At 38.9% G+C, this 23,341-nt stretch overlaps 1 protein-coding gene across 1 annotated transcript in view; it reads right to left on the bottom strand.

The window, feature by feature from the left end:
- RASA1 (RAS p21 protein activator 1) overlaps positions 1–14,380 on the bottom strand; it is a 114,755-nt gene extending 100,375 nt beyond the window's left edge. The window contains exon 1 of the mRNA XM_015536517.2: positions 13,288–14,380. Within this exon, the coding sequence (XP_015392003.2) occupies positions 13,288–13,802 (515 nt within the window). The 5' untranslated portion in view covers positions 13,803–14,380. The remainder of the gene's footprint in view (positions 1–13,287) is intronic.
- Positions 14,381–23,341: the final 8,961 nt, after the last annotated feature.

Below are 23,341 nucleotides of genomic sequence, written 5' to 3'. Positions count from 1 at the left end.
GTAAACAAAATAGAAGCAGGAGATAAACTTTTTAAAAAAATTTTTAATGCTTATTTATTTTTGAAAGACAGAGGCACGAGGCAGGGATGGGTAGAGAGAGAGAGGGAAATACAGAATCCAAAGCAGACTCCAGGCTTTGAGCTGTCAGCACAGAGGCCAACACGAGGCTCTGACCCACGAACCGACCGTAAGATCATGACCTGAACTGAAGTCAGACACGTAACCAACTGAACCACTCGGGCGCCCCTCAATATTAGGTCAACTTTAAAGCAAAAGCAATTGCTAAAAACAAAAGAACATTATATACTGATAAAGGACGTATCCATCAGGAATATATAACAATCCTAAATGACACACACCAATCAAAATACATGAAAAACTGATAGAGCTGAAAAGAGAAATAGACAAATTAATTATAGTTGGAAACTTCAAGATCCCCCTCTCAGAGACCACAGAAATCCCAAACAGAAACTCAGCAAAGATTTAAAAGTTCTGAAGAACACAATCAACCAAAACGATCTGACATATATAGAACACTTCACCAAAAAAATAGCCACATACTTTTTGTTTGTTTGTGTTCTCAAACATCCACAGAACACTCACCAAAACAGACCATATTCTGGGCCATGAAACAAACTTCAACAAATTTAAAGTATTGAAATCATAAGAGTATGTTCTCTGACCATAATGGACTCTAACTAGAAATCAATAACAAAAAGACAACCAGTAAATCCCAAAACACTTGGAAATTAAACTAACACACTTCTAAACAATCCATGGATCAAAGAATAATTCTCTAAGTAAATTAAAAAAGAAACACAGAATTGAATAAAAAATGAAAAGACAACAAAGACACAACATCAAAAGATGTGTGACACAACTAAAGCAGTGCCAAGAGGAAAAGGTAGAGCATTATTACATGAGCTTATAACATGAGCAAAAAGAAAAAGTCTCAATCATCTTAAATCCCTACCTCAAGAAACTAAAAAAAATAGGAGTAAAATAAACCCAAAGCAATAAGAAGGGAAATAATAAAAATAAAAGCAAAAATCAGTAAAACAGAAAACAAGAAAACCACAGAGAAAAATCAATGAAAAAGCTAATCCTTTGAAAAAATTAACAAAATTGATAAATCTCTAGCAAGACCAACAAAACAAAAATGAGAGAAGACATAAATGATCAACATCAGCATTAAAGAAAATATAATTGAACATTGTAGAGCCATTAAAAGGATAATTAGGAAATAGAAACAAGTTTGCTCCGAAATTAGACTAATTAAAACAAATGAATCCATTCCTCAAAAACCACATACAGACCTTCCTCTACTTATGATAGGGCTATATCCAATAACCTCACTGTAAGTTAAAAATATCATAAATCAAAAATTCATTTAATGTACCTAAGCTACTAAACATCACAGCTTAGCCCCCTACATTAAACATCCTCAAAACACATTAGCCTATAATTGGGTAAAATTATCTAATGCGAAGCCTATTTTATTAAAAAAAAAAAAGTGTTGAATAATACCTCATGTAATTTATTGAATACTATACTGAAAGTGAAAAACAGAATGGTTTTAAGGGTACAGAATTCTTTTTAAGTGTATCAGTTGTGACTGTTTACCCTCGTGAATGCATGGCTCACAGGGAGCTATGACTCACTGCTGCTGCCCAGCATCACGAGAAAGAATCCTACCACGTATTGCTAAGGCCAGGAAAAAATCAAAATGCCAAGTACGGTTTCTATTGAATGCATATCACTTTCACACCATCATAAAGTCGAAAAATCTTAAGTCAGGGACCATTTGTATTATCAAAATTCAGCCAAAACAAATATTATGTATAATCCTATAATCACTAAAAAATGAATTCATAATTTTAAATCTCAAAAACAAAAGAAAAAAATCCCAGGCTGTGATGTTTTCACCAGAGAATTCTACCAAATATTTAAAGAATACCAATACTTCACAAACTCTTCTAACGATTAGAAAAGGAAGGAAAGTGTCCTAGCTCATTCTGTGATGCCAGAATTATCCATATAGTGAAACAAGACAAAGATACCACAAGCTGCAAGCCAGCATCTCTCATGAACTTAGACACAAAAATTCTCAAACAAATCAACAACCTAAATCCAGCAATATTTGAAAACATTACACATCCAAACCACATGCAATTTATTCCATGTTTGCAAGGCTGGTTCAACATTAGAACAAAAAAAAAAAAAAATCAGCGTAATCTCCAATATCAACAAACTAAAGAAAAAAATCCTATCATATAAATTGAGTCAGAAAAAGAATTTGACAAAATCCAGCATCCATTCAAAATAAAAACTCTCAATAAAACTAGGCAGACAGGTGACCTACCTTGACTTGATAGAGGATCTACCCAACTACACCCCCCAAAAACCTATACTTAACATCATATTTGGGCTGCCTGGGTGGCTCAGTCAGTTAAGCATCCAACTTTGGCTGAGGTCATGATCTCATGGTTCACGAGTCCCAGCACAGCATCAGGCTCTGTGCTGACAGCTCAGAGCCTGGAGCCTGCTGCGGATTCTGTGTCTCCCTCTCTCTCTGCCCCTCTCCCACTGCGCTCTCTCTCTCAAAAATAAATATTTAAAAAAAACATACTTAATGATGAAATACTAAATGCTTTCCACCTAAGGCAAGGAACAAAGCAAGGATGTCTGCTCTGACCACTCCTAGTCAATACAGAACTGTAAGTTCTAGCCACCACAATAAGAAATAAAAGGTATACAGATGAGAAAGAAAGCTGTCCCTATTTGCAGTTGACATGTCTATGTAGAAAATTCCAAGGAATCTGTTAAAAAAAACCTCTAGACACTAAACGGTAATTTTAGCAAGGTCAAAGAGTACAGGAGCAATGCAAAAATCAATCTTATTTCTATGTATTAGTAATGAACGTGTGGAAAATGAAATAAAAAACATAACAATATTCACAAAATTGCTCCAGAGAAAACAAAAAACATTATAATTAAGTATAAATTTAACAATTAGTATACATTAGGATTTGATATTACAAAACACTGATTAAAGAAATCAAGGAAGACCTAAAAAAATGAAGGCATGTCATTAAATATAGCAAAGATATCAATTCCCAAACTGATCTATAGGTTTAATACAATTCCTTTGAAAATCTCAGCAAAGTTTTTGTACAAGTGTGGACACGCTTTGGTCCAAATATGGATAAGCTTGTTATAAAATTTTTATGTAAAGACACAAGCCTTAGAATAACTGAACCATATTGAAAAGTGAGAGGAACAACTCTACCTGATATTAAGGTTTACTACACAGCTATAGTAATCAAGAGTGTGATATTAGCAGATAGAGACATATAAACGAAGAGAACTCAACAGAGAACCCAGTAGTAAAGCCACACATACATGGCCAATTGATTTTTTTTTTTAAATTTTTTAACGTTTATTTATTTTTGAGACAGAGAGAGATAGAGCATGAACGGGGGAGGGTCACAGTGAAAGGGAGACACAGAATCTGAAACAGGCTCCAGGCTCTGAGCTGTCAGCACAGAGCCTGATGCGGGGCTCGAACCCACGGACCATGAGATCATGACCTGAGCCGAAGTCGGACGCTTAACCGACCGAGCCACCCAGGCGCCCCGCCAATTGATTTTTGACAAAAGTGCAAAACCACTTCAATAAAGGAAGGATATTTACCTTTCAACAAATGGTGCTGGAGCAACTGGATATCCATAGGCAAAACAGGAACCTCAATTTAAACATCTTATCTCTTATAAAAATGAAATCAAAATAGATCATGGACTTAACATTATATCATTAAACTATAAAACTTTTATAAAACATCATAGTAGAAAACTTTTGAGACCTAGGCTAGGTGAAGAGTTCTTACTTAGACTTGCCTCCAAAAGCACAACCTACAAAAGGAAATATTAATAAATGAAGTCTCCTCAAAATTAAAAACTTTTGGAGCACCTGGGTGGCTCAGTCGGTTAAGCATCTGACTTTTGATTTCGGCTCAGGTCATTTTCCCATGGTTCAGGAGTTCAAGCCTGATGAGAGCCTGTTTGGAATTCTCTCTCTCCCTTCCTCTGCCCCTCCTCTGCTTGCACTGTCTTAAAATAAATAAACTTTAAAAAAATTTAAAAACTTTTTCACATAGAAAGACCTTGTTAAAAGGAAAAAAAGACAAGCTACCGAACAGAAGAAAGTATTTGCACATAGCAGACAAATGACTAATATTTAGAATTCTCAAAACTCAACAATAAAACAACCCAATTTGGAAAATGGGCAAAAGGTAAGAACAAACATTTCACCTAACAGGACATACAGATAGCAAGTTAGCATATGAAAAGATTTTTAACATCCTCAGCCATTAGAGAAATACAAATTACAACCAATGCACCCAGGTGGCTCAGACTTCGGGCTCAGGTCATGAACTCACGGTTACTGAGTTCAAGCCCCACATCAGGCTCTCGGCTGTCATCAGGGAGCCTCCCCAACCCCGCCCCGCTTCAGATCCTCTATCCCCACATTCTCAAAAAAAAACCAAACAACAACAACAACAACAACAACAAAACATAGTGAGATCACTAAACACCTATGAGAATACCTAAAATAAAAAATTATGACCATATCAAATGTTGGTGAAGATATAGAGAATCTGCATCATTCATACATTGCTGGTCAGAATGTAAACAGATACACCCCCTCTAGAAAACAGATCTGCAGTTTCTTATAAAACTGAACATGCAATTACCACACAATCCAGCCAAGTGCACTCATGAAAACTTTTTTTTCACGTGAAAACATAAACACAAATGTTCATAGCGGCTTTTTTTCCCTAATAATCAAAACTGGAAATAATCCAAATGTTCTCCAAAGGGTGAATGGCTAAACTGTCCTACATCCATACTATGAAATACTCCTCAGCAAACAAAAAGGAACAAAATATTGATACATGCAACACCTTGAGTGAATCTTGAGGGAATTATGTTGAAAAACAAATGCTAGTCCTAAAAGGTTGCATGCTATATGATTCCACCTGTACAATGTAGTTTTTTTGTGTTTCTTTGTTTGATAACATTTTTGAAGCAACAAAAGGAAAAACAGACTAGTGGCTGCCAGGAATTAGAGATGAGGGAGAGGAGGAAGTAGGTGAGCTTGGTTATAAAAAGGCAGCACAAAGAACCCGGGTGGTGATGAAAATGTTCTTTATATTTACTGAGGTGATGGTTACACAAATCTACATATGTGATAAAACTGCACACAACTAAATGCACACTAAACATATAAGACACACACATGACTGTATGCCAAGCCAACGAAATCAATGTCAATTTCCTAGTTGTCATACCAGATGTTGCCACTAAGGAAAAATGGTGAAGGACACATACTTTGTATTATTTCTTCCAACTAAATGTGAAATTACACAATTACCTCAAAATTAAAAGTTTAATTTTAAAATCTGAGAGATAAATCAATAGGCAGACAGATAGACATAGATGGAGAAGAGACATGGTCTATTATACAAGCGTTTTAGCTGTGAATGCAGTCTAGCAGGTTGAACCTACAAAGAGTTGAGAGAGATCTCTAGGTCTCTCCCTTAAGCTTCAGACAGATACGTAGGAGAAAGACAATTTCAAAAGTAACACTGAAAGAGCTTCCAGTTAGTGAACACATGGAGGTGGGAGAGTGGTTTGAGGAGTGGAATACCCCGTGACAGCACAGAAGCTCTGTACCCTTTTCTACATAACTTGTCCCAGGATTCTCTTCCATTTGACTGTTCCTGAGTTATATCTTTTGTAATAAACTGAGAATCTAGCTTGATAAACACTGAGCAGGTATTTATCTTATTGACATCCAGACAAAATAATAATAAAGATATGCACGTATACATACATGAAAAAGTAACACTGAATAATACAACAATGAACACAGAGTGAATACAGAAATTTTGCTGGAGTAATGTCTCCCCCACAGGATTTTCCCTGGCTACCACTCATGGTCATATGTAGGATCTTTTCACACTATAATAATCAGACATGCATTTAAATAATTTTTCCATCTTTCAACACAGGGTAGACCTCACTAACACATAAGAAAAGAAGGTAAAGTATAAGGGAAGTTTTTCTTTTCTACAGTGAAAGATAGGAATAAAAAAAAAAAAAAAAAAAAAAAAAATGAGGACCTTATTTCTCAAGTAGTAAATGTGCATCTAATCTGCTCCAAAATCACCCAAAGCCATTTTTAAAGAGGCAGGGTTATCTAGTGTATCCTATCAGTCAGCTTGCACTGCCTTCACAAAATACCACAGACTGAATTGCTTAAATAACAAAAACTTATTTTCTCATAGTTCTGGAGGCTGAGTCCAAGTTAAAGTGAAAACAGAGGTGCTTTCTAATCAGGCCACTCTCCTTGGCTTCAGATGGCCACCTTCTCACTGTGAATTCACATGTGCTTTTCTCTGTGCATGTGCATTGCTGGTATCTCTTCCCCTTCTTATAAGGTCCAACAGGATTATGGACGCACCATTATGACCTCATTTAATCTTAATTACCTCTTTAAAGGCCCTATACATAAATCACCACATGGGGGTTAGGGCTTCAACCCTAGGAGTTTTAATGGGACACAATTCAGTCCATAATACTCAGTGACCAGCCAGCCTTTAAGTATATGTTTTCTATGAGTGTGCATAGTGCGTATTATGCTTAATGGAAGGAGGCAAGACAAAGGAAAAAGTATAATATTTGTATTAGAATTCCATCACTCAGTTTTCTGAACACTAAAAATGAGAAGAATATCTATTCTCATTGTGTAGCTGTGAGAGTTAAACAAAATAATCTATGTAAAGTGCCCAGCAAAGAGTAAAGGACTAGTCAATCCTGGGCCTCTACCTTCCTCCCCCCACCCAAATTCATTATAAATATTTCTCAAATCTAAACATATCTGAAAAATTATGGGAACTGGATTCTGTGCCAGTTCTGCCACTACCTAGCTATGTGACTTTAACCAAACCACTCTAGTTCTGCATACGGGCTGTCTGCCAGTCTGCTTCTGCATCTCGGCAAATGAGAGTTTCATCTACCACTTAAACACTATGTATCTATGAATACCACTTTTATGATTATAATATCAAATAAACAATACTACAAAAACTATTCAAACTTTCTGTAAAACTCCACTAAGAGGATTACAGTATGAAATTTCAATTTATTCGTTCAGATACTTTCATTCTTTAAATCCTTCCACAACTATCTCCTAATTTGAAAAATGTATCTGTACCACACATCTTTAAGATTAATTTCTCATCTTATGTCTCTGTCATTAATGCCTCATCTCTCAAGTAGACTGTACATTCTTTTATATTTCTGCCCCCTAAAATGTTCATTGTTTTATTCACAAAAATCACTGAAATGCCTAAAATTATGCCCCAAATCCTGTTGAGATAATGATTAGACATAGGGAGAAGTTACCAGTAAATTGTATCTGATAACTGTTTCTAACTTAGCCCACAATTGAAATGTACTGCAGGTGATTTCAAGATGATACACCTACCATACATACACTGAACATTCAAACAATGAGCGATAATAGCATCCATTCTCCATAACTTGCTTTAAAATTAAGATAATGGTGGTCAGAAGCAAAATCTACTTACTGTGAGGCTATCTGAATCATTTAATGAAAGACAATTTACCACGTCAAGCCTAAGGGAAGAATTTTTAAGTACTTGCCCTTTCTCCCACTTCATCCCTCACCACTCCTATCCTAGTATTATCTATATTACATGTAAATGAGTAACATAGGAAGTAGGCTGTTACTTTGATGCCCTCAACAAATCTCACCTTCCGGTAGTGATGCAGTCTCACCCATACTAACTCTAAACTGGGTCATGTTTATTAGCACTGGCCATTGGAACATCAGCAAACACTGAAGAACACAGAGACTTGATACGTGTTGGCACAATGAGGCTTGCCCTCTTGACATGCTCCCTCGCAAAACCCAGCTGCCATGTTGTAGAGAAGCTCAAGCTAATTAAGGGGGAAGGCTGAATGAAGGGTATACAAGGAGAGAGGCAGCCATAGTCCCGGCTATCCATCAGCTGTTCCAGCCATCCCAGCTAAGGCATCATTAAGAAGCCACCTTCGATATGATAGCCAACAAATGACACACACAGCAGTCCCCATCAAGCCTTGCCAACTTTAGAATCAAGAACAGATAAACATTTAGTTTTGGAGTGAAGCAATATATAACTAAACCAACACATGTAAGCCAATTAGAACATTTCTTGTTAGGTAGTAAGCAACCAAAAAATGTCAGCAGTAATAACAGTTATTATTAATACTGTCATAAGTCCCCCTCACCACTACCAAGGTATTGTTTTTGGGTATTAGAGCTGCTCTTAAAGGCAGTCTGTCAACCCCCTAAAGGCCAGTAAAAAGACAAGAGTAAAGCAACCAGAAAGGCCTGCATTTTGCTTTCCCTTTCTTCTTCCTAATTTACAGCTGTCCTTTTTCTTTTTATCTCTGTCAATAATGCTTTCCTAATTTCCCCAAAGTACCTATCAATGACCCAAACCAATTCCAGCCTTTGGCCGTGCTCTGTATTCCCAGTAACTACAGACACCTCCTTCAATCTCCTTCCAGACCACAGGTAAGTAATTAAGAGTTCAGTAGGAAAGACTCTTCTCTTGGGGCCAAAAGTTTATACTCATTTAACCTTTAAGTCTTTTTTATCTGATATAATCATTAGGCAAAGAGAGTGGGGACCAAAAAGGTCATGTTTAGAAAATAAATTGAGCAGCCGGGATAACATACTTGCTACTTTTCCTCAAAGACTTACTGACCCTAATTATATAAATTTCTTATTCTTTTAAAGCCCACGACTCTTTGCTCATGCTTCGCTCATGATATTTATCTTAATCTAGCCTGAATCAGAGTAGTTGGTTTACTTAACTTCCTACTAGATCTATAACTGCCCAGAAAGAGAGACTTGAGAAAAAGGCATCCAACTCATTTTTTTATCTCTTAAATTAAGCACCTACTACACTGCTCTACTATTCATACAAATATTGTAAAAAATATCTGGGTCCTCGTCAGCAACCGCTCTGTACCTAACTAATCTCTGCAATTCTCACCCCTACATTTATTAAGAAAAAATGACTCACCCATGGTTATAATGCAATTAGTGACAAAGTTAATAAATACTACATGTCCTAACATTAACCTCTAATAATTATTTGGCTTAATTATGATTTTATTTTTGTAGAGATGGATTTTTTTTTAAAGAAAAGAAAGGTACCACTTAACATTCCTTATTTCCTCTTCCTTCAAGTTTCAGGGTTGACAAGCCGGCATATTAGGTCCAAGGAAAGATCTATGCCACATGCCAGGCACATAATCCCAAAGGCAAAGCAAGCCTCGTAGAGACTACCGCAAACTAGAGCTCAGAATTCACCTAAAAGGGGCAACCATTACTCAGCTCTGGCAATCTGCTCTCAAACAGGAACAGCAACTAGGGAGCCCCAAATCCTGTGATTTTGGAAGTGTGCTAGAAACTAAGACTTCTTAAATGTGACGTCTTCCTATTTTTTAAATGGTAGCAACTACTTACTAAATGTTCCAACTACACCAAAAGCACGCAATATAGATCTGTGGACTGGATTCATTCCAAGGGCATCCTGCTACTGCAGGTGACAGTTTAAAATCTCTACATGTAGGGGGTGCTGGGTGGCCCAGTCAGTTAACCATTAGTTAACCATTAAACTCCTGATTTTTTGGCTCAGGTCATGAGTCCTTAGATTGAGCCCTGCTTCAGGGCACGAGGCCTGCTTAAGATTCTCTCTCTCTGGGGTGCTTGGTGGCTCAGCCAGTTGAGCATCTGACTTCAGCTCAGGTCATGATCTCACAGTTCATGAGTTTGAGCCCCAAGTCGGAGCTGACAGCTCAGGGCCTGGAGCCTGCTTCTGATTCTATGTCCCCATCACTCTCTGCCCCTCCCCCACTTGTGATCTGTCTGTCCCTCTCTCTCAAAAATAAACAAACATTAAAAAAAATTAAAAGAAAAAAGATTCTCCCTCTCTTTTGTCCCTTCCCTGTTCATGCGTGTGCATGCTCTTTCTCTGAAACATAAAATAAAAATTTAAGAAGTCTCTACATAAAATTGAAGGTGGACTAAGGGAACAATGCTCCTTTACTGTCACCCCTTACCTCTAGAAAAGAGGCAAAAAATAACCAAGGCCACTAAGAGCAGGTCATAAAATCATAAGCCCTACCAGTGACAAACTCCTTTAACTTTTCTCTCTCTTGAAAAGGAAATCTGTTAGTTTTAGATAGAGCACCTTCTATAGCATAAAAATACACAGGGAGAATTTCATTGCTTTTTAATTGTTTTTTCCTCAAAACTTGTGAAAACAAAATATTCAAATAAATGTAATAGTTAAAATTATACAAACTTCTCCAGCCTTACCCCAACTTATGTAAATGCTCAGTAATACACATGAGACAATGATTCACCATGCACAGAAAAACAAGGTACAAAATATGAATGGCATTAATATATTTGTACTTATCTATCTACATATTGTCATTTGACTCTCTTGCGACCAACAGCACCAAACTAGCTGGATACACGGTTGAATACTGTGACCAGGGAATCCTACTCTAACAAACTACTATGGACTCAAACCTATGACCCGAACCTCCTTAATATCATGCTATCCAATAACTAAGGTGACCAGTCACTAGTAAACAAATATTAATTTAATCCAAGAATATTTCTTCAATAGCTTTATAAAAGATTTGACATTATTTAACCAAATCATTAAAGTTTTTGTTTCAATTTAAAATAGAACTTTATAGAAAAGACCTGAACTTCATCTCCAAACCTACTTAACCTATTGGAAGCCTTAAGGAGTCATAATTTTTAGGGATGCCTGGATAGTTCAGTTGGTTAAGCGTCCAACTTCAGCTCAGGTCATGATCTCACAGTTTGCTCTGCTCTCAGCACAGAGCCCACTTAGGATCCTCTGCCCCCCTCTCTGCCCCCTCTCTCAAAAATAAACATTAAAAAAAAAAGTCATAATTTTTAAAATAATTAATCATGGTAGATAGGCCTTTGGAGTTCAAACCATTCTCTAAAGTAACGATTAGTGAGGGTGTCCCTGTACCAACAGAATTAGTAGGCAATTTAATGACAATAAAATAATATTACTGTTATTTAGGGATACTACTTATTGAACACTTACTATGCGCCAGGCACTATGCTGAAAACTTCTGGGTTCTCATTAAACCTTAAAGATGACCATATGATGGAGGTACCATTATTATCCCTATTTTACAGGTGGGGAAACTAACCTTTCCAAGATCACACAGCTATAAGTGGCAGAGTCAGGATTCCAACCCAAATCTTGTCTAACTTCAGAATTTGCACGCTTAACCACTACACTGTATTGCCTCCAGTGACTCTGGGCTGATATCTAAGATAAAGAAAAGAGGGAAATTTGTACTTCTCAGTGACAAATTTAAAAAACATAGGAGAAATGGAGGATACTTTTTAGAACATGAACATTTCTCAATAGTCATACAAATATTTTTATTCCAAAATACATACTAATAATGATGGAAATCTCACACAATGGACTTCTCACAAACACAAATTTTCCTAAGTAGTCATTCATGTTTATTATTATCAATTTAATGGGAACACTATATTATTTTCTACGCAATTTTGCCGTGAAACTAAAACTGTTCTACAAAATTCTTTTTTAAAAAAATTTAGAATACACTGAACATGCCTAATGCAATTCCGTTATGAACACTAGCATAAGACAATATTCTTTCAGTATGCAAAGTTGCACTTTATTATAACTGCAGTGCTGAGCAATGTAGTGGGCACCTAAATATTTGATTCTTTCAAAAAGGCTTGGAGGTGTGTAAACAGTGCTGTAAAATTCAAATTTTTCACACTTCCAGAACACCTTCAGAAGTCTATAAAACAAAGACATAGTATGGCAAGTTGGAATAAAACCAGACAAAAAAATTAAATTCTCATTTAACAATATGAAAAGAATACAATACTGCTATATCGTGGCTGACATAAATAAGACTAATTTTACTTTTCCACCTTAAGTATCAAAAAAAAGTAGCCTGAAGTCAAAAATGGATTAGTATTACAGAATCTTTTTCTAATTCATTTTTTAAGTCCCTTCCAAATCCTCCAAAGCTTATCCAAAACAAACAAACCTTTCAATTGTCCATAGTGAATGTCAACATACGAACCAAATCTTTTTTTTCTGATACACTAAGGGTGTCAAAATCTAAAGGTCAATTAATACTTACTTGAGTGATCTATATAAAAACAGTTTTGCCATCATTAACCACTTTTTATTTATTTACTACCATCAACATTTTCCTCCCATCAAGGTCCACCTTTATAAATACATACCTATGTTCGCTGACGAAGGGAAACGTACTCACTATTTGAAAAAGCCATTTGCCCTATGTGTTCAGCAATATTCTGTCAAAACTAATTGTCAAATATAACACTGTACTGGTCACCAACAAAGTGTTGAAGAGAAGCACACTTTTAATTTTATTTTACTTCAAAACTGTACTTACAAAGTCTCAACTGTAAAAGATTACACTAATAATAAATGGGAATTCTTTAGCCTAAGTTACAGACGTTGTTGGAGGATAGGCCCTTAATCACGCCTGTAATTCACAGAACCCTTTCCTTTCTCGCTGACCCACATCTTCATAAATGATGTGAAGACTGCTGCATCGCTATGCTTTCAATTGGCATAAATGGGGATTTGCAGTGCCACAGAAACAAAGCGTTCTGACCAATGGATGTTTCGAATGATTATCAGTACAAAACTCATTCAAATACTTGTATATTCAAAGCTTCTGACGAATAATCGGGCTTCACCAGGGAATACACACATAGGTTAATACAAACTCCGACTGCCTTGGCAGCTGCAAGCTCAGCTGAATCCCAGGACGCCACCTAAATTTGGAAGGGGCAGAACTATATCCGGTTCTCAATGGATACACATTTTCCCCATGCTTCTCATCTTAAAAACTTTACGTCTTCCCAGAGTAACAATAAACATACAAAGACGCCAGGGAGTATGCCCGCAGGGAAGATGAGTTATCAAATTAAATTCCTACGCGCGGAACCTGAAGCTTCAAAACTTTTCAGAACAAATCACAGCTGAAAGAACGAGGTAGGTTTTCCCACTTCTTTCCAGGAGCCAGCTTCCCCAGTCCCTGAACAGCTGTCCTGACTTACTGGTTAGTTGGAGGAGCAGTCAACGGGATGGCGACCTCTTCTTCCTCGTATTCTGGTCCATCCAGAGAGTCACCTTCGTCCACCGTTCCCAGGCCGGCGCCCAAAGGGGGCAGCTGAGGAGGCGGCGGCAGAGGAGGGAATCCGCCGCCTGCCCCGAAGGTCTCAGCAGGCAACGAAGTGGTCCCCTTGGCGAGACCCATCTCTCCTCCAAGTCCGGCAGCGGCGCCAGCCACGCCAGCGGCAGCACCTCCCCCTGACAGTCCGGCTCCCCCCATTGCCCCTGCCACAGACCCGGCTCCCAGGAACCCTGACCCCAAAGCGGCTCCGCCAGCCAGGCTCCCGGCTACTCCGGTCTCCGCCAGCCCAGGATAGGGTACGGCAGCCACAGGCAGGGCCGCGGGTATCTTCACCCTACATACTGCCGGATAGGCACTCGAGCCCGCGGCTGCGCCGCCTCCTGCTGCCCCGGCGGTCACCGGGCCGCCCTCCTCACTGCCGGCCTCGGCCGCCATCATGTTGAAGCCCGATCTACTCTGCCCTACCCAGCTCGCCCGGGAGCCCCGGGGGCCACCAGGCCCGGGCTCCGAGCCGCCCCACCCAGGCGCGTCCCCCCTTCAGCTCCCCAGGCGGAGGAAACAACAACAAAAGGAGAGAGTCCGCCGCCGCGCCCCCTCCTCGGGCCACAGCCCCGGCTCCGGAGCTGCCCGGGTTACGGGAAGCGAAGTGGGCAAAAAACTCAACGCCTGCACAAACGCCGCCCCAAGCCCTCACCTTACACACCCACACTCACACACACACACATGCACAGAAGTGAAAAACTTCCTGGCTGCACTAAAGAGGAAGGGAAGCACAGAGGAAGCGGCTGGGGCGGCTGCCGCTCCTTCAGCCACCGCCGCCACCGCCACCGCTTCTTCACCACCCTAGTTCCGGCCACCCCCACCGCAGCCACCGCCGGTGCCGCTGCTGGGGCTGGGGCCACTGCAGCCGCTTCATCCTCCACCGGGCTGGAGATGGGAGGGGTGGGGAGCCAAGAGGAAGGGGGGCGGGGTAGCGGGGAAATCGACTGAACTGCTCCCAACCTGGAGTGCTCAGTGAAACCGACTAGAGAGAAAGGAAGGCGGGGCACCAGTGGAGGAGCCGAGGGAAGGAAGGGCGGGGGAGGAGGGCGAGGGCAACTTCTGCGCAGGCGCGTTCCTGGCGCGGGGGTGAGGGCGCTGGGACTGGAGGGAGGAAAAGGAAGCGTCGGGAGGGAAGGAAGCGGCGGGGACGCGCGGTGCGCGGCCGTGCTCACTGTTTCGCTATGGTACGAGCGTGTGGTGGTGTGGCCGTTTCTCCCGTGGGTGTCGCCGGCGGCAGGGCGCGCCTGCCTCTCTGGGTTTTGTTTGATGGGCGGAGGGGAGGAGTGGGTACCCGAGCACGCGGCCGTTGCTGCACTGTGAAAGCAGGAGAGAAAGGAGGGACCAGGAGGGGTGGAGAGGAAGGAACCGAGGAAAAGGGAAAGGAAGATGCCGCGAAGCCAGTTCTCTGCTTCCTGACTGCTAGAAAAAAACACCTTTACCCAGCTGTGCAGAAACCGGACGCGAAGCCCGGGGATGAGGGATTGCCTCGAAGTTCGAGGCTTTGCTATTAATTGTTTTTTTTTTGTTTTCGTTGCATTCCATATTAAAAAATAAAATGAAATTTTAAACTACGTTCTGAAACTCAAACGAAATAGGGAAGTAATATGGGGTGACCTAAAAATTTTGGTGGAAATAATAGTTGTAAAGTGCGATTTCTGAGACTACACATTTTGTTTTGTTTCCCACAATCGCCATCTCCCCTGTCATACCTCTCTGTCTCTATTCCCGCCCAACACACACACCAGTGCCATCGCAGGTATGTTGGGTACTAATGTGGTGTGGAGAGGAGGGGTGACGTTCATTTGCGTGCAGAACACAGCGGGGCACGCTCCACAATGCACATGTGAAGCATAGAGAACCTTGAACCAGGCAAATACCAAGGTTCCAAAGTGCCATATACAATTATGCATAGCTTCAAAAATTATCAATAAACTGCTTTCTCACCCTAAATATAGCCAGAGAGATGGGGTTTGTTTTGTCTTTCATGCTGGACTATATATAAACTATCTCACTCATGCATATAGATGGAGGAATCATTACCATTGTTTGAAATTACAGTGTGTGCAATTTGCCCTTTGGCAAATGATACTGTTTTGTTTTTTAATTCTCTCGGAAGGAATCCCACATTAAATACCTTTAAATATTGGTCTTTGAGATGGATGTTTTCTCTGCCAACGATGATCAAACCAAGAGAGAAGCACATAAGGAAGGGGATGGGTAGGGGCTATAACAGAGGCCCAGGAAAAAAGGAAAAGACCAGTAAAAGAGGTGGCAAGGTATGCACAAGATATTTTCCTTTACTATATAAGTTTGCATAAGCACTATTTGCCAATTCAGTGACTAAGTTGATTAGAAAGTAATCCTGAGGACTTCATTGTGCTTACCTCTTATACAGCATACCACTTGTGAGAGCAAAGATGGATTAGTCACAAAAGTGGTCTTAGACCAGCATTATCCTAGGAACTTGTTAGAAATACAAATTCTTGGCTCCATCCCAGACTCTCTGAATCAGAAATCACAGGAATCTTTTACTAGGCTCTCCAAGTTTACACATTTAAGAACCACTATACTATAGTATGCTAATCAAGAAGGAGGTATGCAATACCTAAAAAATGGTTCTGAAACAAAGAAGAATAGATGAGAAAGCCAACTCAATGCCATTCATTAGGTAGGTGGATGACAGAAATAGGTATTGTGTTGCTAAGCCCTGGACTATTCTAGAAAGGAGGTTGGGAAATGAGAAAATGCATAATGAAGTAATTCCATAATACTTAATAATTTTGGTCCTACTTCTTACAGTGGCCTCCATGAGAACAGTTTTTCTTTTTCTTTTAAACTTAGACCCTCAAAGTAAGAAGAGAACTTCAAAGTGCATATTCCACCAACTGCCAACAAATTTTCATGTAGCCTGTGCTTGAAAGCCACAGTGAATTACCACTTCAGTCCTCCAACACTCTCACCCCAATTACCCACAACAGCCTTTGAATGTAGGGCACTGGACTGGCAAGTTATGACCAGCTCTTGTTATCACAGATCTCTGAGTGCTCATACTTCTTCTGTATGCGCCTAAGATTCCAAGTCAAGCTCACTATTCTAATTTGCAGAATTGTCTTTTTCCCCCTTTTGAAATTCCTTAGCAATTAAAAGCCAATATTTAATTGGCCAACACCAATTATAGACTGAGTCACATCGTTTTCTAGTTACTTTTAGATTTATGTATCTACGAAGCTAGACTGCAAATACAGTATGTGTTCTACTGCCTAGCCCAGTGCTAGACATCTATGTCAACAGCTTTGAACAGGTCTCCATCCTTTTAACAAATACTGGATTAGATCAGCTCACATCTTCGGATACCAATTACTCAATTAGTACGAAACACCTACTATATCTGTGTATCAACCTAATACCAATATCTTACCATATTCAATCTTAGAGTTGTGCTGTCCTTTTTATCCAAAGAGACTACCACTTATCATTCATCAGTTATTTTCAAATATCTTATGTACTCCTTTTATTGGACAGATCCAGGCTTTGATCTTTACTATTACTTGTGTGCTTCCTGAATCTCAAGTCAGTCTTCCATCTTCAGTGGCATTTTATTTTTATAGAAGGGTTAAATGTTTATACCTTATTTTTGTCTATTGCCTTTTTTTTATTTTTCTATTCACCTTGACCCTCTGCCCTTCTCTCATTTGTGGTCTCGTGTTCTCTTTGCTCCTACGTATTTCTCCCTCAATTTCTGTTTCTGGGTTTCCTTTTCTTTTCTTCCAGGCCCCTGTATTTCTTGACTCCTTGAGCTTTCATGAGTCAAAGTCCTTAAAGTTTCGTGAGTCAAAAACTGAAGAACATCTTTAAAAATATATATGAAATATCTATGTGGAGAGAGGCATTACAGGGATTCTGCAGCAATTGGTGTTAGATGTGGTGTTATGTAACATCAGTTAACAAAGGGAAGTAAACAGTCTGTTAATTAAATTTACAGATAATATTAAACAAGGAGGTACTGAAAAAAAGAACAATTTACAAAAGAGGAAAATTCAAAATAACATTTAGCTTTAGTAAAACAATCTTTGATATCTGTGCTTTTAGAAAAGTTATCCAGATATTGAATTAAATATAGTATTTAGTGAAAAATAAATAATCAAAAATGCTGGGCAAAGACTTGTGGGTGAAAAGAATCTGAACATTTAATTTTTAGAAAATGAATTTGTCTCATTCTGATTTTATTGGCAACTTAAATATGAATATAATACATTCCAACATATTTTTCAGTTTTGATACCTCAGTATGTAAAAAGGTCATTCTTAGGCAGTTATATAATTATAGAGAACCTCAAGGGGTTTAGTACAAATATATGAGTTGTTTCTGAGGGGAAAACTGATCAAGAAGTAAGAAAGAGCTTACAGCTGTGTTTGAAGAATCCCAAATTGTGTTCCATGCCCTAGCACATCCTCAGCTATACAAATAGGCTTCCAAGTTTATCTAAATAATACCAAAAGGTTCCATTGACCCAAAAAATTTTGGAAAGAAGCTTTTACTCCTAACCCCTAATATTCCTATTGCATTTGCTGACCTCATCTTAGAATCTTCAAGAGCACATTTTTCCTTATTAGGGAGATGTTGTGAGAAAATAACATTGAGGAGACAGAGGTTAAAGGAAATTATTTTGACTAAAAAGTAAATAGTTCTGCAGAGATTACAGTATGTGGCATATTAACTAAATAAGATTTATGAAAATTATAAACACTGTGAAGAATTTAGAGAATAGTAAGATCTCTGAGGCTATAAAATACACTTCAAAGAAAATTATCAGAAGTCTTCTGATGACCAAAGGAACTTAGAGCAGTTGGATCTAAATATTCCTTCTCTTGCAAGAAGAATAGATAAATGTCTTTAATTTTTATTAGTTTATTCCTATTCTACTGTCTTTATTTGGCTGATTTTTATTTATTCTTTATTAGCAATACTCCTCTTTCATTATTTCCAGTCTATTTTTCTTTGGCTACTATTTTCCTCTAACCAGAAATATTTCTGTATCACCTTACTGCACTTTGGTTCCTTTACGTGATAGTTCCCTATGGGAGAAGTAAAAGAAAAAAGGAAGTATAATGGTTTTGAGGAAAGGGAAATGGGAGAGTCAAGATGAGTAAGACTCTGGTCCATATTTTCCTCATACTTATACTCCCATTCTTTTCCCGTGTCAGCCACAATTTAAATATCACCTGAAGCACCATCGTGAAATCCAAGTAATCTTTGGCCTCTTCAGTTTAGGAGTTCTACAAAATCTCTAACTCATTGCATTCTTAAGTCTACCTAAAAATCTCCTGGTAACCCCTCCATCTCTAAATTCAGTTAGCACATTGAATATACAAACTTCTTTAATAGTTTTTATTTTTTTCAATGTTTGTTTACTTATTTTGTGAGATAATGCATGTACGCGAGCAGGGGAGGAGCAGAGAGAGGGAGAGAGAGAATCTTAAGGAGGCTCCACACTCAGCATGGAACCTAACACAGGGCTGGGTCTCACAAAGGGGAGATCATGACCTGAACCAAAATGGAGGGTTGGATGCTTAACCAAACAGACCATCCAGGTGCCTCTTTAATAGTCTTTAAAATAAGCATACAATGAAAAGGTTAAGTGTGGCCTTGAGTTAATTACAGATAAAATAAGGCAAGAGTTTTAAGTACATCAGAAGAAATTGTGAGTAATATAACTTTACAAAACTAAAACTACCTTTCTTAAATATTTCTAACTACAATTATTTCTCAATTCATGTCCCTTTGAAGAAATTTTCAACTTTACCTGTTATCTTAACACAACACTTTTTCTTTAAACTTTCTTTTCCTTCCTTATCTAATTGTTAAAATAACAGTGAAATATAACACATAGAAAGGTAGTGATTTCCAGATTTCTGGATTCAACAAACATTGAGAGACTATTAAATCATTAGGATTGTTAACTTTTGGTTGCATTGTTGTTACTAACTACTATTTCCTACCACTTTATTTCATAAAAGAAAAGGACATTTCAAGGCAGAAAGAAAGGCAGAGGGGTGGGAAGGGAAGGAGAAAAATAAAGGGAAGGAAGTAATTTCCAGAAAGAGAAGTCTTTTGAATTACATAAATTTCACTTCATGAAACGTTCATCATATATTATGTCCTTTTTATTTTCCCACAGATTTTTTTTTATATTTGTTTATTTGGGGGAGAGTGCAAGCAGAGGAGGAGCATTGAGAGGGGGACAGAGAATCTGAAGCTGGCTCTGCACTGACAGGGTGACAGCAGAGAGCCCGATGTGGGGCTTGAACTTATGAACCTCAAGATCATGACCTGGGCCGAAGTCGGACACTCAACCAACTGAGCCACAAAGGTGCCCCTGCCACAGATTTTTTAAAAATTGGCCTCAGTTTGCTGACAGGGTATCTTAGTTTGGGCTTCTCCAGAAGCAGAATCTGAGTAAGACTTGAGCGTTAAGTCATTTATTGGGAGGTGATCACAGCAAGTTTCAGAAAGACAGTAGGGAAGGGAAGAAAGCTAGAACAGGATGTGTTAATGAGCAGCTTACTGCTAATAGCAACTGAGGCTCATTCCCACCAGGGAGCTCTGGGAGACAACACAGAATCCACCTGAGAGTATCACAGGTGAGGGTCAAAGAAACTGTAGTTTTTGCTTATCAGCTCCCATATGTTCATTTGTTGTTTATTGAGGGCTACTTCCAAGAGTATCTCCTCTCCAATCCCTCTACACTCGCCTCTTTGCAGGATGAGTGTCTCCCCAGGGTTGGGGAAAGCCCTCAAGGAGAGTGTTAACTGGTGTTTGCACTGACAGGCTATTGCCTGCATAGAATAGGTGAGTGCCAAAGGGGTATGGGGTTGGCAAGGACAGTACCTACAATACCAGGGTTTGAGAACCTCTGTGATGAACTTATTTCTGATAAATCTAGGTACTTTGGAATATCATTTGTTATGCTTGAGCCATTTTATATATAGTTTATCCTACTCTATGACCTCCTAAGTTTATTTAGCACAACTGGCTAAGAGACGTATTCAGCGTTAACCATGTTGTAGCTGGAATGAGAACTCAACTCAACATTTCCCAGCAATGCATATTATCACTGGAGCAAAGCTGACCAGAGGCAGTGGTTTTCTAAAATTCTCTTTTTAATGCTTGTTATCAAACATATTTCCTGTGTTCTTTTTTTGTTTTACATGTATTTTGATCTAGATTATAGAAGCAAAAGTGACAACGCATTTGTCCTAAAATAGCTTATTGATAACCAATGGAAAAGACTAAAAACTATTTTGGATGTCAAAATAGCATTTTGGGGGTGCCTTGGTGACTCGGTCAGTTAGGCATCTGACTTCGGCTCAGATTCATGAGTTCAAGCCCCATATCAGGCTCTCTGCTGTCAGCAGGGAGCCCCCACTTCCAATCCCCTCTCCCTCTCTGTCTGCCCCTCCCCTGCTTGTACACACAATCACTCTCTCTCAAAAATAAACGTTAAAAAAATAAAATATCTTAAAAAAAATAAATTAAATGGCATTTTTGAAGAAATAATTTGATAGTATGTTTTACTTTATTAAAAGTGGTTCAAAATTCAGGCCTTTTATGTGTAGAAAATTTTCAAATCATCACAGGGCACCTGGGTGGCTTAGTCAGTTAAGCATCTGACTCTTGGTTACCGCTCAGGGCGTGATCTCATGTTTAGTGAGTTCAAGCCTTTTTGGTCCCGCTCTTCACTGACTGCGTGGAGCCTGCTTGGGACTCTCTCCTCTCTCTGCCCCTTCCCTGCTTATGCTCTCTCTCCCTCTCTCAAAATAAACAAATAAACATTTAAAAAAAATTTGTCATCAAAGTGCTTTCTCATGCATTGTTTTATTCACAACTCTGAAAAGGTATGACAATATTATTATTCTCATTTGACAGATGTGTAAGCTTTTGAGTTCCAAAGGTGTGGTCAATTCACCTCAAGTAATGGTGGTTTATTATAAGGATGCCTGGGGAAGTAAGGCAAGACAAAAAAAAAAAAAACAAAAAAACTGTCCCACAATAAAAGTCTGGTCTCATAGGGAACTGTAATATCTTTATTTTTCAGGACCCAGAAGCAGCTCTAGGGAACTAACTGGAATGCTTGTGGTAATGCCTGAAGAATGGGGACCATATTATTATCTCCTCCAATGGCAGCACCATTGTTATGGCTCAAGTGCTCGGTCAGTAGTTCATTCTGTTTCTCTGCTCAACACAGACACTGCTTCTACTGATTCTGACTATACCCCCGGTATCAAACAGTGCTCTTCACACCTCTCTGTCTCAATATTCCTGCTTATTTGTGGTGTCTACTACTTCTTTGTTTCCATTTACAAAAATATATTAAGTGCCAGGGAAACAATGATGAGTCAAAATAGGCATCATCTTTGCTGTCATGGAGCATACAATTTGGAAGGCAGACATTTAATCAACTAACCACATAAAATAAAAGCACCAACAGTAAGATAAATTATATTAGGGAAAGAAAAACTAAACAACTTGAAATCTTTGTGGTTTTTATGGTCATTAAACAGAGTGTTTGTTGAATGTTCACAGAGTATTGCAGTATAATAATGCAAGGGATGTATCAGCCCCCAATCTGGGATGCTGGGACAGATAGACTATTTAAATCCCTCCTCTGCCACTGCTGGCTTTATAACTCTGGTCAAGTTTCTTAACTTTCCTGAGTCTCAATTTCCACATCTATTATGTGTATGGATTGCAATATCTGTTGCCTTACGTTGGGTTCCTCCAGAAGCAGATCCCAATATGAGAGTTGGATTATAAACTATTTGGGAGGTGATCCCAAGAAATTCCATTGCAGGGAAAGGAAGTGAGACAAGGAGGGGAAGGAAGCCAAAAAAGTGTATGTCACCAAACAGGTAATCACTGTGGGGACTCAATTCCACAGGGATCTATGTGAAATCATGTTAAACATATGTCAGACTTAACCCACCTGAGGAGTGAGGAAGCTGGGAGTACTTATTCTCCAACTTCCTTCCATGTACCTTGAAGGCTGCTCTGAGATTCTTTAACTCCCTACATGTCTAAGATGTCCCATGCTCACAGGCAAGAGAGTTCCCAGACAGTCACCAGGTAGACTCCATGACCATGCACTAGAGTGGTGAGTGACAAGGGAACATAAGCGGGGTGCTGAGAGATTTTAAACCTACCTTTAGGAGGTTTTCATGGGGATTTGAAATACTGAGATAATGGAACAGAATAGGAATTCAATAAATTGTATCCACTACAATGGATAAAAGTCATGTTGAGAGGATAAAAATGCACTTATGAAACAGTAATGTAATAATACATGACAATGTAAAATTCAATATATAATTGTTAACATGAGTTAACATGTTACATTACTGCAATGGTAGTAGAAGAGTCAGTTTGTGTCCTGGAGAAAAAGGTCAAAGCTGTTTTTTGGTTTTCATTTTTTTTCTTTTTTTGAGCTTCTATTTATCTTTCTCTATTGATTCCTCTAGTAGTTAAAGAAGGACTAGATCTCCTACGAAAGGAGATCAGGAAAAGTGAGAAGACATGATGAACATTTTTCTGTGGTAAAAAAGGAAAGAGCCAGCCTTACTAGAGAAGAGAATTAATCAGAAAGGAAGATGAAGGTAAAGTTGTAAGTTAGGACAAAGGCATGGAGGTTTTAAAAAGCTAATCAGAGGCATTTGGATTTCATCTTAAGGCAAATAGGGAGCTGCCAAAGATTGTTGAATAAGGAAGATCATCATGGTAACAAAAAAATCTAAGGATGAACATCAAGTATTAGATCTTAAAAGGAACATTGGAGTTCATCTAGTATAAGTCCTACGCAACACAAAAGGCTTTTTTAGAGAAGTCTGTGACTTGGTAAAAACGTGAACATTTATGGTGATTAGATGTTAAGATACGGCATT

Source organism: Panthera tigris, chromosome A1 (genome assembly GCF_018350195.1).
Source record: "Panthera tigris isolate Pti1 chromosome A1, P.tigris_Pti1_mat1.1, whole genome shotgun sequence".
Taxonomy (NCBI): Eukaryota; Metazoa; Chordata; class Mammalia; order Carnivora; family Felidae; genus Panthera; species Panthera tigris.
Note: the sequence above shows the minus strand (reverse complement) of the source record. Positions and strands in the feature narration are given on the sequence as shown.